The 14,182-nt window shown below is 42.1% G+C and overlaps 2 protein-coding genes across 2 annotated transcripts; one reads left to right on the forward strand and one right to left on the reverse strand.

The window, feature by feature from the left end:
- The first annotated feature begins 1,097 nt into the window (after nucleotides 1-1,097).
- ccnd3 (cyclin D3) lies at nucleotides 1,098-3,650 on the forward strand. Its single transcript, XM_026306318.2, has 5 exons — nucleotides 1,098-1,295; nucleotides 1,371-1,586; nucleotides 2,034-2,193; nucleotides 3,018-3,160; nucleotides 3,368-3,650. The coding sequence occupies exons 1-5, from the start codon at nucleotides 1,098-1,100 to the stop codon at nucleotides 3,569-3,571; spliced, it is 921 nt and encodes a 306-aa protein (XP_026162103.1). The 3' UTR covers nucleotides 3,572-3,650.
- Nucleotides 3,651-3,809: 159 nt separating this feature from the next.
- On the reverse strand, nucleotides 3,810-13,466 carry nuak2 (NUAK family, SNF1-like kinase, 2). Its single transcript, XM_026306501.1, has 6 exons — nucleotides 13,060-13,466; nucleotides 9,634-9,754; nucleotides 8,887-9,038; nucleotides 7,762-7,827; nucleotides 7,184-7,436; nucleotides 3,810-7,095 (listed from the first exon to the last, which is right to left on the reverse strand). Exons 1-6 carry the CDS (start codon nucleotides 13,207-13,209, stop codon nucleotides 6,047-6,049), a joined length of 1,791 nt encoding a protein of 596 aa, XP_026162286.1. The 5' UTR covers nucleotides 13,210-13,466; the 3' UTR covers nucleotides 3,810-6,046.
- Between the last annotated feature and the right edge of the window lie 716 nt (nucleotides 13,467-14,182).

The following is a 14,182-nucleotide window of genomic DNA, read 5'->3' on the forward strand; positions in this document are numbered from 1 at the left end:
ATCATTAATTCATGTCAACACATAAATATTATGTGTTCATAAATATTAGAAATGAAACATTGAAATATTTAAATGTAATTGGCAGTACCTAAAAATGATTTATTTCAAATTATAGTAGTTTCAATTTAATTTCAAATTGTAGTAGTTTCAGTTTAAAATGAAACCACTACAGTAGTTTCTATTTTATTTCAAATTTTGTTCAGTTTCATTTTCAATTTCATTTTCACATTTCAATTTCAGTTTCGTGAGCCCCCATAAAAGGAGTTTCACCAACCAAGTCATGACTGTAGATGTGTTTTACCCTTTAAAGGTTTATGGGCCTACATGTTAAAACACACACGATGAGCTTTACCCCACACTTTAAATGAAATATAATTTTTTATTATAAGGTTCAGGTGTCTGACTAAATTTAGTTTATAGAACAACTTTTTTTTTTCTTAAATTCACATTTTATATTTTTCAGGCTAAAGTGACAAATTTCAAACAGGAAAACAAATCGTAGGAGAAAGAATTTTTTTTTTATTTTCCACTTTCTGTTCCACATTTCAACTTTGTTCTTGAAATTGTCAATTAATGATCCAAATGCAAAAAAATTACATTTTAAAAATGTCTTTGTTTCAAAATGTGTCTCACTTTTCACTTTTCCTGCTCCAGAGGTTTATGTTTAATATATTTAACGTTTTTAATATTTTTTAATTTTTATATTTAGGAGCCTGAGGTTTCTGGCTGTTAGCTAAACTAGCTAACGCTAAGTAGTTAGTCGGCATGGGCGTAATAACGGCTAACGGTTAGCTTCACGGTTAACGATTAGCTTTACGGTTAACGGTTAGCTTCGCGGTTAACGATTAGCTTTACGGTAAACGGTTAGCTTCGCGGTAAACGGTTAGCTTCGCGGTTAACGGTTAGCTTCGCGGTTAACGATTAGCTTCGCGGTAAACGGTTAGCTTCGCGGTTAACGATTAGCTTTACGGTAAACGGTTAGCTTCGCGGTTAACGATTAGCTTTACGGTAAACGGTTAGCTTCGCGGTTAACGATTAGCTTCACGGCTCGCTGATGTTTTAATGGTTCCTAGAAACAAACTGAATATTTCTGTCAGATGGAACATCTTAAAAACGGAGATAAACATGGAACGGTTCTTCGGGCGGACACCGACCCCGCCTTGACCGGCGACCCCAGAGTGCTGCACAACCTGCGGGTCCTGGAAAACACCTGTCCGGTGTCCCCTTACTTCGGCCCGGTTCAGACCGACATCCAGCCGTACATGAGGAGGCTGCTGGCCGTCTGGATGTTCCAAGTAAGTCGGTCCGGCCCGAGCCGAGAGCTAATTTGACAACACGTAGCGAAATTACACAGGAAGTCTGTCCTACAGGTGTGTGAGGAGCAGAAATGCGAGGAGGAGGTGTTTCCGCTGGCCATGCGGTACCTGGACTGTTACCTGAGCCGCTTCTCCACTGACAGGTCCAACCTGCAGCTTTTAGGGTCTGTTTGCATGTTCCTGGCCTCCAAAATGAGAGAGACCGTCCCCCTGACTGCCAGCAAGCTTTGCATCTACACGGACAACTCCAGTTCAGTCTCAGACATCCTGGTAAACCTGTTAACTCAAAACTGTGATCAGGATTCAGAAAGTGGCAGCACAGTGGTTTAGTGGTTAGCGCTGTTGCCTCACAGCTAGAAGGTTCCTGGTTTGAAACCCATCAGGGGCTTTTCTGTGTGGAGTCTGCATGTTCTCCCTGTGCTTGTGTGGGTTTTCTCCAGGTCCTCTGGTTTCCTCCCACAGTCCAAAAACATGTATGTCAGGTTGATTGGTGACTCTAAATTGCCCATAGGAGTGAGTGTGAGTGTTCTCTGCTTTACCTTCCCACTAACAATGAAACACAACTAAACACCACCATTGATGACAAGGCCCTGGGATCTGGAACACACACCCACATGTACCATTCATTTCTCTTTCTGTCTGGGAGGTTTCCTCACATGGCCCATACGTCCTTATCACAGGTGTTGATGGATTAGACCATTGTGTGTGTTGCAGCAGTGGGAGATGGCAGTGGTGTCCAGGTTAGACTGGTGTCTGGCCTCCGTTGTACCCTCTGACTTCCTGGAGCCGGTGCTTCATGCTCTGCCCTTTGTTCGTCCCCTCCACCATCAGAACATACGCAGGCATGTCCACTCCTACATCGCTCTGGCCGCCATTGGTAAGTTACCATCCCATGAGGCGTTTTGTTCTGAGGAGACAGCAGGCATTGGGACTGGATGAAAAACATGTAAAATATATATTTTATATATCCTGTTTTTCTTGTTTAAATGATTTCTGTGGTTGTTTTTATCGTTCCAATAAAACAGGAATGTTATATTCTTTATGCTCGAATCACTGATGATGTTTTTTAGTTAATGAACATTGAATGTACCCATTGACATTTAACAGCTTTGGATGCAGAGCAGCCATAACTTTGATGTGTCAGCAGTTCATTTTGGAGACCGAGAGCTGAGTTTGTGTAATCCTGTATTGTTTGCTGTGAAAGACCTGCGCTCGACCATTCAGCTGGCTGATTTCCCACGAATCTCCGCGATGCTGCCCGAGGCATCATGTCATAGGGATACAGACAGTCAGTGCTATTTTAGACACACTATGACTTTGCAACTCATAAAGGTGCGACAATTCCTGGCTCCCGACATTGTAATCCATTGAAAAAGGCGTCTTAGGTGTCTTATTCTCTTCAAGGATTGAATGGCAGCAGTTCTCCTGTTTGAGGCAATTAGGACATTGTTCAGATTATCAGGCTTTAGGAAATGTCTTTTTCTGAGCACTTGCTTTTGTCTGTCTGGGTGTGTCTACAGCAGTGACATCCGACTGGCGACCATCTAAGCTTTACTGACCGTGTCTCACTGATGCAATAGTCATTAGGTTCATGGAGGCCCTGAGAGCTTGACATGCTGTTAGTATTGTCAGTACACAGTATTTTGAAGTTTGACACAGTCAGCTCTGTTAATCATACAACCCTGTATCCCTTATCCTCAGACTGTAGGTTCTCAGTGTTCTTGCCCTCTGCTGTTTGCTGTGCCTGTGTGAGCATTGCCATGCAGAAGATAAAGTTGGTTGATGCTGCTCTTTCCTCTGAGACAGTGATGAAGTTTTTGGCCAACGTTATGGCCGTTGATCTGGTAAGGGAAATGTTTAACCGACACGTAGTTTGTTTTTTGACTTTGCCCTGTTGTCCACATTATGTTTGTGACAATCACTTTGATCAAACAATCTGGGAAAAGTACAAATTGTTAAATGCAAATTTTCACAGCAGTCTTATATATAACCTTCTCTGTACTGATGAACTTTGGATTGTTTTTTGTTTCTTCGACTCTGACCCTGAACAGAGCTCAGTCCTCCTCTGCTGTGACCAGCTATGCAGTGTGTTGGAGCTCAGCTTGCCCTCCTGTTTCCAGGATAGTGTTTGCACATCAAGAGCACACAGGTCAAAGGTCAGCTACACCCCTGCTGATATTCAGGATACTGCACTGACACCAATGACATCACCCCAGGAAGTTAAGATTAAACCTTCCTCTGTTGTAATTACATAGACTAAATATTACATTTATAGTTATAAGGGAGAACAAAAAGCCTAGATATGAGGCAAAATATGTTTGAATGCATTTCTTTCTTGATCTTAAATGTTTTTGGCAAGTTGAGTTTTGGCGATTCTTCTATGACATGTCTAGAGCTATTACAGTTTGAAAAATTTCTAAGATTAGTTTTTACTATTCTGAGGCAGCTTTGACATATTCTGATAGTGTTTTATGAATATTTGAGGCTATATGAACTTTTTTCTAACTGAACTGCAATAAATCGTAATAGCAGTGTTTGCACATTTTAATTAGAGTATTTCCTATTGAAATGTATTTTGCATTTATCTGGACAGTTGTAATAAGTTTAAATGAATGTTTCTACATTGATTCCCTTGTTGAATGTAAATTAATACTATTAGATATGACAGTCATTGGTATGTAGGTCACTAACAACAACATTATGCTGCTTTTCTTTTTATTGAGTTTCTCATTCCAATCATAACAAAATGGCAGATCACCTGGTGGTATAAACAATAAGCCAGTAACTTTGGCAAACATGTTTTTTATTGCAGTCAAAGAGAAAAAATACAAATAGAGACTGCATCATTTGGAACAAGAGAAAGTGATGAAAATGTCCGTGTACATTAAATTATACAAAAATGAAAGACACCATTTTGTCCTGTTTTCCCAAAGTTCATTGCAGGTTTTCCTTGTGTTGCTTTAACTAAAATGATCATTGATGAGTGACAATGAGTATAGCTCAGTCCTTAAAACGATCCAGCAGGTTCCAGAAATGATAAGAACTTCCAGTTGAAATTGTGGAATCCTTATTTTATAATTTACCTTTACTTTCAATTTGCTTTTGTGGCCATACAAGCTTAAAAGTCCTGATGTGTTTTACTTAATGTCAACAATTACACTCTTTCCATTCCAGTTTTAATAAAACTCCATGTTTAGCACGTACTGTGTACTGCCTTGTGCAGTTTTTCTCACACAGACTCTATACTCAAATGATGATAAATGCATTGTGTAGTTATCAGGTTACATTAGTCTGATAAGGTTTGATTCCAGGCACATGTTCTATTTTAACCCCACTGTGCATCATGAAACTTCATATAAAAACAAAAAGGACTTACTGCTGTACCCTTCTCTGACCACCAGGGAGTGAAAAACATTAAAAAAAAGAATAACATAAAGAACAACATAAAAAAAGAATAAGATGAACAGATAATTATAAAAAGTGACATGAAATATTTTGTCAAAGCTAATAATCTGTACTTTTAAGCCTAATGTAGACGTTTTGTTAAACAGGTCACCAGGATGCAGCACAGCACTTCCTTTAACAGCTGCTTCAGCTTTGTGAAATACTGTACCACCCAGGTGTCTAGATATTTTAAATAAAATGAAAAATTCAAGATACACCTGAGCTCCATGACAGATCTAAAAAATTCAGCTGAAAGATAACACATCATATGTGCCACATTATACAGCAGCCAGGGCTCATGGTTTACATTCAAACACATCGCTGAACAAGCTGTGACCTTCAAAAAGAAGAAAAAGAAAAGGTGACTTAAGTAGCCCCACCTTTCACTGAAACTGTCACCTGCATAAACAACCAATGGCCAACTCTTGGCTTGGGAGCAGAAGCAGGTTCTGCTGGTTGTGCTTGTTGTGAGTCATAGTGTTATGATCTAACAAAGCCAAAAATAGACTCTGTGAGAGCTGAATCCCTGTTTCAAACACACACCCTCTTGACACTGGTGTTTTAAATAAAGATAAACAAAAAGATCCAATAACAGGATTTCTTTGGTGTTAATGAAATGTCAAGTTCCCCACATCCTAAAAAGCTGTAGTATCTAGTACAAGGACACATCCTGACAGTAAACCTGCAGCTTATTGCTGTTCTACTAGATAAAGTTTACAGACAATTAAATATCACAAAGCTGCAATCCAAAAGAGCTATGACGTGATAAATATTTTCTCAGATTTTCCCATTGACAATGGAAAGACTTGAAATTATTCTTCAACTGTAAATGAGAAAATAATCAATAGTCAAACAACATCTGTGACGGTGTAAAAAGACAGATTCCTAATGTACTATGACCTACAACTCAAACCACTTGTTTGGTTTCAAGGTGACTTCACTCATTAACTAGCCTCCTAATTGATCAGCTCTTTCCTCCTGAGTCTTTGAAATGAACCGTTGGAATAATTTCTGAATCATTTCTGTAAAATACTGTTCCACCTGGTCATGATTCAGCCTGTTTCACTCAAAGGTATCATTTATCTATCATCATCCAAAACATAATTTCATGTTTAGCAAGACGTTTCCTGTCTTTTTGGTACTGTACGATTCCTGAAGGGAGCCAAAACGTGTGCTGCTATTTTGTATAATGCACTTTGACTGTCATTGCTTCAGTAGTTTACAGCACTTTAAAAATTCTGAATCAAAAATCTTTTTAGCCAGCATCCTGTACTAATTACTGGTCTTTAGCTTGCGGCAGAGCCTCGTATGCCCATGGCCCGCTTGTATGCTTCTGTTACATTATCATAGTCTGTGATGGAAAACGCGCTGTCAGCCACTCCTGACTCGTAGCATTTCCATGGCCTCAGCAACCCATCCCCAAGAATCCTATCTTCTTGGATGTCCAGCAGGTTGTCAGCTGACACACATCCTCTCATGCTGGCTTTAGTTGGTTTATCCATTTGTGTAGGGGGTCCCACACGGTCTGGTAGATCCAGCTGGTCAAAGGACTCTGAGGACAGAATGCTGTCCTCGCTGATAGCCCCATTTGGTCTAGACCTGGGCCCCCCACAGGGTAAAGAAGCTGCCAGCTGGTCCAGAGAGCCGAACTCCTGCAACCCACCTGAGGAGAACTTTCCATTGCGTTTCAGGATGCCCTTTCTAGAGTTTGGTGCTGAAGGGCGCTCTTTACTTTGTGGTACCCAGCCAGAGTCACTGTTCTCAGGAGAGGAAGAGTAGTATCCTGACTCATGCTCCGTAGACTTCTTTAAGATACCTTTGCGAGGCAACAGCGTGGCTGAAGGGGTATTAGATGATGCAGACAAACCCAAAATGTTCTGATGCTCAACTGGACCTGCAGGTGAGGTTTCATTCACCACTTTCTGTTTCGCACTGTTGCGTCTCTTCAGAATACTCTTTGAGGGACGACTCTCTGCGCTTGGTTCATGAACTGTCTGAGAGACATTGTTTTCCTTCTTTGACCTTCGTAGAGAGCGCTGCCGGACTAAATCCACTCCACCACCCTGCGAGCGGAGCAGGCAGCGCATCTTTGAACCATTCTCCAGTAAAGGCCTGGATGTACGACGCAGCCAACTAGCAACACTAGCCAACGCGGCAGGGTGTGACACTAATGAAGACACTGATGAAGGGGCCTGCTCTACTGTACTGCCCTTGGCCTCAGACAGTAATGGCTGCTGGTAACCCCAGTTAAGCCACCAGTGTCCTGCAATCTCCTCTATTGTAGCTCTGCGGTCTGGATTCACCATGAGCATCCAACGAATAAGCCCACATGCATCTAGAAGAAAAAATATGCTCATTAAGGGAGTTACATGGTTGTAAGAAACTAAAATGCAAACTCCAAGTATGGACAGTGGAGGACTCACCAGAGGGTTTGTTTGGTTTACGGTAGTTCCCAGTACTAATCTGCTGGACCAGTGTCTTGTGATTGTTCCCATCAAATGGCATGTTGCCGTGAACCATAGTGTATAAAAGCACACCGAGGGACCACGTGTCTACCTCAGGCCCATGGTAGGGCCGTCCGTTGACAATCTCTGGGGAAGCATACAGAGGACTGCCACAAAAGGTTTGAAGATACTCATCACCACGGTAGAGGTTGGACAGGCCAAAGTCTGCGATCTGCAAGAAGAAGAAATAGAAAAAATCTTCAGAGCTTATGTCATCATCAGTGCTGTGTGTCCAACCTCCCATATGCATCACAATCCCTCGTCTCATACCAAATACTACTCTGAGTTCAGATGTTAAAGTTTTCCACTGCAAAAAAAATGTAAAAATTCTGTTATTTGTTTTTGTCTTTTCTTCTTTCTTTTCTTCCCATACAATCCTGCCAATACACAATACGTCAACAAAAAAACTACAGCAAAAGTATTTTTAACGATCATACAAGTGGTACGAGTGTGCAAATGCTTTAGTATTTCTGTGCAGGCATTTTCCTTACACATACCTTAACATTGCCTTTGCCATCTAGTAAAATATTCTCCAGTTTCAGGTCCCGGTGTACTATTCCATTCTAGGTAGGAAAGAAAACAAAGAAATCAGTTTTGGATAACAGTATTTTTTGCAGTGATAAATTCTTCATCCAAGCTGTTACACAGTTTAAAAGGATTAGTTTTAAATGGGTCGTAACACATTCTTCTCCAAGTAAAGACTTTTTTCTGGTACGTCAGCTACGCTTCATTGTCCTTCACTCTGCAGGGGGGCATGCCTTTGACTCAACCAGAATTTGAATTGGTTTTCCTTTCAGAAATGCAGGTCAGCTACTTCTTGCATTTGGGCTGTAGCAACGGGCACATTCTTTGTAGGGCTGAGTTATGTAGCATTCATTTAATGGTAATTGCCCTTTTCTAACTGCTTTACAGATGGAATATTAAACATGAAAAAGACATCAGCACTCTATAAAAGCGGAAAAAGACAGATGGCTCCTGCAGAATATGACATGGCAGCTCGCTCTGTAAATATTGTCCAGCAAACATTTATAAAGGGTGTGCAAACAGACAAACTGTATAGTGTGCTCTAAATGTCCGTAATTACGCAGGTCTGGACTACGGGAACAACTCTCACTGTGTGTGTGAGTGTGTGAGTGTGTGAGTGTGTGAGTGTGTGTGTGTGTGTGTGTGTGTGTGTGTGTTTGTGTGTGTGTGTTTGCGTGTTTGCAGAGCCCTACTGTTCCATCACACCCTCATTAAACTGTGAGCCCATGCGTGTGTGTGTGCTGGGCCGGGCTGGCTGGCCTTTAGCCCTGGCGCTAGCTCTCCACAGACCAACTGTTCATTTCCCCCTGTATCCTTTTCACAGGCTCCCTGTCAGCAGGCTCAGTGAATAATGCACATTATGTAACTTTGGGGGTGCCAGTGTCCTGGAAAAAAAACAAGCTGAGCAACTAGCCCGAGCGGAGTCCTGCGTCACTGGGTCGACCTGGCAGCCAAGGGTGAAGCCTGGGCTAATATACTGCACTCTGCTATAGCTACAACTTTAGGTTTTATGCAAGACTAATGAATACACCCATACCTTCTGTAAATAGTATGACATGTTCCGTGTGAAAGCACCGAATGAAGAAAGACCGTCTTACCTGATGGCAGTAGTGCACAGCTGACACAATTTGTCTGAAGAAGTGCCGGGCCTCCTGTTCAGATATGTGTCTCTTGTCAGAGATGTAGTCATACAAGTCCCCTTGGCTGGCATACTCCATCACAATCACTATTTTGTCCTTGTTTTCAAACACTGAATGACCAAAAAAAGAAGAAAAACAGAAAAACACCCAAATTTAACATCCAATTATACAAATGATAAGATGTCATGCATCTCCAAGGGAACACTGGACTGTGCGGAGCCTTTACAATACCAGCATGTACACTGCAGTCCATGTTCAGAATGAGGACGTGCCTGCATTTAAAACAGATTACATATGTCCTTTCCTCCTGTCAACCCCTCGTTCACACTGAACAGGACACGCGAGGCCTCGTGAAAACTGCGTTTCAAACAGGCATGCACCGTGGTGGACAGACACTCAGCGATGACCATCTCATCAGGCGTGAGGGACACTGGAAGACACGAGGCTCTATCCTGCAGCCCGGCTGGCTATGGCAGGGTATCAGTGCTTATGTAACCCAACATCGGTCGTCAGCACAAAGCCTTGCGTGATCAAACTGAATCTCAAACAGTAGCTGATTGAGACACGTCTTTTTCCAGGTATCACGTTTCACTCCTCATGAATCTCAGGGATTCAGTCAACTTTGAAAAATAAACAGTGAAACTAAACACACACACACACACACAAAACATAATCAACATTGCGTGGTTTGTTTTGTTCCCGTACCTTCATAAATGGTGATGATATGGGGGTGGCAGAGTGAGGACATGATCTCGATCTCTCTCCGAATATGAACCAGGTCTTGCTCATCCTTTATTTTCTCCTTTCTAATGGACTTTATGGCAACCTTGAAAAGGAAGAAGGAAGAGGAAAAATTTGACTGAATTTCACATTGCACAAGTATTTGCGTGAGGTCTCATAGACAAAATAAACTAACCAAGCAGCCGACAGGAGCAACTATTGCTTCACAAGCAACATTAACACACTATGTCAGACCTGTTCGCTTGGCAGAAGAAGGTAATAAAACATTTACAAAAATAAAACTGCTCATCTACAGCTTGTTCTCTCGAGAGCTGAACGACGGGCAGTGAACCGAAAACTCTGCTGTGTAGTTTTAGACGAGGCAGAGGCAATGTCAGGTCAAGTGTTGTCTGCTGTAAAGAAATCTGTTGCCTGCTGTTTTCAGGGCCTGCAGGGAAAGGACACTTCACACCGAACAGTATGTTGTGGTTTGTGTTCACTCTGACCTATCGCATATACACTTTGTCTGTATTCATGGCTTTATGTTGCTTTTGTCCATCTGACGCTCAGATGCCTGGGATTCCTCTGGGCACTGAGTGCGTCATCAGTCTACCCAAAGGTTGAAGGGTGTCATGGGGCACCAGAGGGTGCTGGTAGTGGGGTGCCCGTGTTTCCTCTCCTTTCTAATCCTTAAGGCTACAGACACAGAGAAATGAGTAAAGCAGCGTCACTTCAGCCGTATCAGTTTCAGTCTCCTGTCATGAGTCACCGTCTGGCCGGGATCCTCCAGGTCAGCACGGGATTCACAACATACATACCTTCTTCCTGATTCTGGGAACTGAGGTTTCCTGTGTTTGTTTGCAGGGCTGTCAGACAGGCTGAAATCACACTCACCATGAGCTCACACCTCTGTGAGATTATCTGTGTGTGTGTGTGTGTGTGTGTGTGTGTGTGTGTGTGTGTGTGTGTGTGTGTGTGTGCGGTCTTTGTTGCTAAAGGTCTGCTCTACGCAATAAGCACTGAGGGGCTAGAATGTTTGATATTTCACACGAAGCTCCTGTGCAAATACACTAAAGCCTGAACCATCAAGTTCAAACTCAGTGTAAAGTTGTCTAAAGATTTATACATCACCAAATGAGAACACAAACTAGTTCTTACACGGACATTAGTTCTTGCTAAATACTTATATCCAGTCACTTGCAGGTGTAACTGTTGCGTAGCTAAATCTAAGCTAATCCTATGTTAGCTAAACATTTCACTAAAATAACACAATACTCCCTGAATTACCAAACAAATGAGCAAATAACATCATGTTAGCTTATCCACTCAGTCCAAGCTGCATTCACACTACAGGCCAACTGGATCCATCTATATATATATATGTACATAGAAATAAGGCTCAGTAATGTTTCTGTGAATTGGCAGTTGAGTTGAATAAGTGAGTTTCTGTGTCATTTTCAGATTGAATGATGATGTTTGATTCTACACTATATTTGATATGTTTGATATGTTGCACTGTACAGTGCTGCAGACTAAAGCTGAAACAGTTAACTGATCAGAGTGACGCTGCAGGTAAAGCTTCCACTTGGTCTTTAGTTGAAAGTCTTGAAATAAATCTTTAACTTTGAACTTCAGACGCTGCCTTGTGCCTCAGGGAGATTGTGACAGGCATCATTTGAAATTATCAAATCATTTGATAAGCAACAGCCACGTGTTTCCTGGGAATCGATTTACACGCTGCTGCAAACGATCTGTGCTGAAGTCCACATGCTGGGTTATGTAATCAAACGTCTGCAATTAGACTCTGAACAGCTGTACTGCCACATCGCACGCGAGGTGGATCCATCCTTTGTGCAGTGTCAGATTACATCTCTGTCCTCTTGTTGTCAATACACTGAGGTCAGCAGATGAAATAAAACAAATGGATGTTTCACCTGTTTTCATTCCACGCTGAACGCTGCTTGTTTGTTGTGAAGACAAAACACACACTCGAGTTAATCGGTATTTTGACGTGTGAACACGGGTTTGGTGCCTGTAGTCGAGGAGGCCCCCTGCAGGGACGGATCTCAAAGTCAAGTCCAATAAAGGCAGAGGGCAGCGGCGGGTCATGCCAGACAATGGAAGAGCACAGAGGGAAGTGTAGACAAGACTGAACATGTATCACAGCCTGTTTGGTGCAAGAAGACGAAGACGGTTTCTGACACTTACTTCCTTGACTGAAGCACTTTCACTTATAACAAAGACGCCTTTCAACAGAGCGTCTCTGATAAACAGGACAAAGATCATTTTTAGGTGAAGTCTCTGTTTTTTAAAGCAGTGACTTCATCTAAACCTTGTCCACTATTTCAGGGCTGACTTTTGTTTTTGACATTAAAACACATGGGATTAAGAAAAAGTGTGTTTTGTTAGAAACATTTAAAAGTTGAACATTTTATCTGACTATTCACCAACAGACAATGATATTTGTTTGCCAACTCCTGTTTTCCTTTACGTGATTATCTCTGTTGGGTTTGTTTTCAGTTACCTCCCTTTTCCCTTTGGGTCAAAGGGGACTGGAATCCACCTGAAAGGCCAGTTGTAATTTCCTCTCCTCCCCTTATCAGCAACGCAGAATGAAAACCACCAAACTTTCCTGTCCAAAACTTCTTCCTGGCACAAACTCTCTCACACTTTCCAGTGAAACGCCTTTCCTTCACACTTCCTTCATGGTGACAGATTTACAGGAATCAATTTTTGCTCGAGTCTGTGTGAGACACACCTCAGAGAAAAGGATGTTTGTGTGTGTGTGTGTCTTTGTTTTGTTTTTCACCTCACTAGCTCAGAAATAGTCTAACAAAGAGACCGTCTTTGCAAACTGCAGTAAGACAGCCTTTCATTTTATTTAGATAAAGAAACAAACGTGTGCAGGTTGTGAGGAAACTCATGCTGTGAAAATATTTGCATTATTCCAATTCAGTTGACACAGGATCAAGACTGAGCCTGTGCCAACATGTAAGAAAGGAGTTTTAGTTTTATAGTGTGTGTATTGTTCACACACTTTCCACTGATGAAGTTGGTGGATATAAGATTGATCACTACAAATGGATTGCAAATTAAAATGAAACCCTACAAAACACACTTTAGTTAAACTGAAGCAGGGTTGCAAACAGCAGTGCACACACACACACACACACACACACACACACACACACACACACACACACACACACACACACACACACACTTTAACCCTTTCATTGTTCAGGCCAGCTCAGCAAAGAAAACCAAACACAGGCCCCCAGTGTAAACAATAGGTGGGCAGCGCGGTCAACAACACAGACCCGAACCCTGACTGTCCTTGATGAAGGTGCGCTTGGATCACACACAGACGCATTAGATAAGATGCAGAGGGAGGTTCATGTCAGTCCTTACCAGTCTGCCGGATCTCTCCTTGGCTTTCTTCACTTGGCCGTATGTTCCTTTCCCCAGGGTCTCCAGGAACTCGTACCTGTGCTTCAGGTTGTGTCTGTGGTGGTGTCTCTTCACGGCTTGCTTCCTCACGGCCGCTTGAGGGCCATCCATGGTGACCCAAACTTGTTTTTCTTATTGCCTTATCTGTCTTCGTGCCGAGCCCCGGGGGCTGTTGGAGCAAGTTTCCTCCAAAGGTGCTCAGGTGCAGTTCAGGTGAGAGTGTAAGGGTAAACTCCTCTGACAGCAGATTCTGGAGCTGGAGACAGAACCGAACCATCTACCCTGAAACCGTCAGCGCAGCTGTCTGGTTGTTTGTGGTGTCACCTCCTCTGGAGCCGCAGCGCGCCGGCACAGCAGCGCAGCGCGACCTCAGGGCGGACACGTAAGACAGAGAGGGGGCGTTTCAGGCAGAGGGGGCGTTTGATTTGCGACACCGGGAGGGACCGGTAAGTGCAACTTTCAACTTTCCTTTCATTGCTCAGCTCTGTGATTTGTTTCTTTCTTGTTAATAGATTTTTATCCATTATATGTTTTCAAGGCTGTATTTGTAATAGATGAAGAAAAGCTAAGAGCGTTTATGTAACTGCTTTACAGTCGGTGTGCAAGGAGAAATAGATCGAGCGCACCTCCAAAATAAATAAATAAATAAAAATATTTGACATGCCCTTGCAAATTATTATGGTACTTGGTAATTTAGGTACAAGCGCTGATTTCATGCCTAGACAACATCAACTCCACTGCGGTTTTTCACCCACAGCAATAATTGAATTATTGAACAATCAGCTACTTTATCAGTGTCAATTTCTTTGTAAAGCACAATTTAAGAAAACAAAGCTGACACAGGGCTTTACAAAACCAGAAATGATGACAGAATAAACAATAGGCTCACAAAAACAATCACAACACAATAAATAAAAGCTATAGAACCGGGAAATAAAAGTGAAAGTCAGCCAACCAAACTAAATGCTTCTCATAATAAAACGTTTTAAAAACGGTAAGTGCCTGAGATATTTTAAGATTTTATGTAAAAACCATGTGACAAGCCTATAAAGTATGATGGACGGTTATAGATTAAACTGTAAAA

This window comes from Mastacembelus armatus, chromosome 5 (genome assembly GCF_900324485.2).
Source record: "Mastacembelus armatus chromosome 5, fMasArm1.2, whole genome shotgun sequence".
In the NCBI taxonomy this organism is placed as follows: Eukaryota; Metazoa; Chordata; class Actinopteri; order Synbranchiformes; family Mastacembelidae; genus Mastacembelus; species Mastacembelus armatus.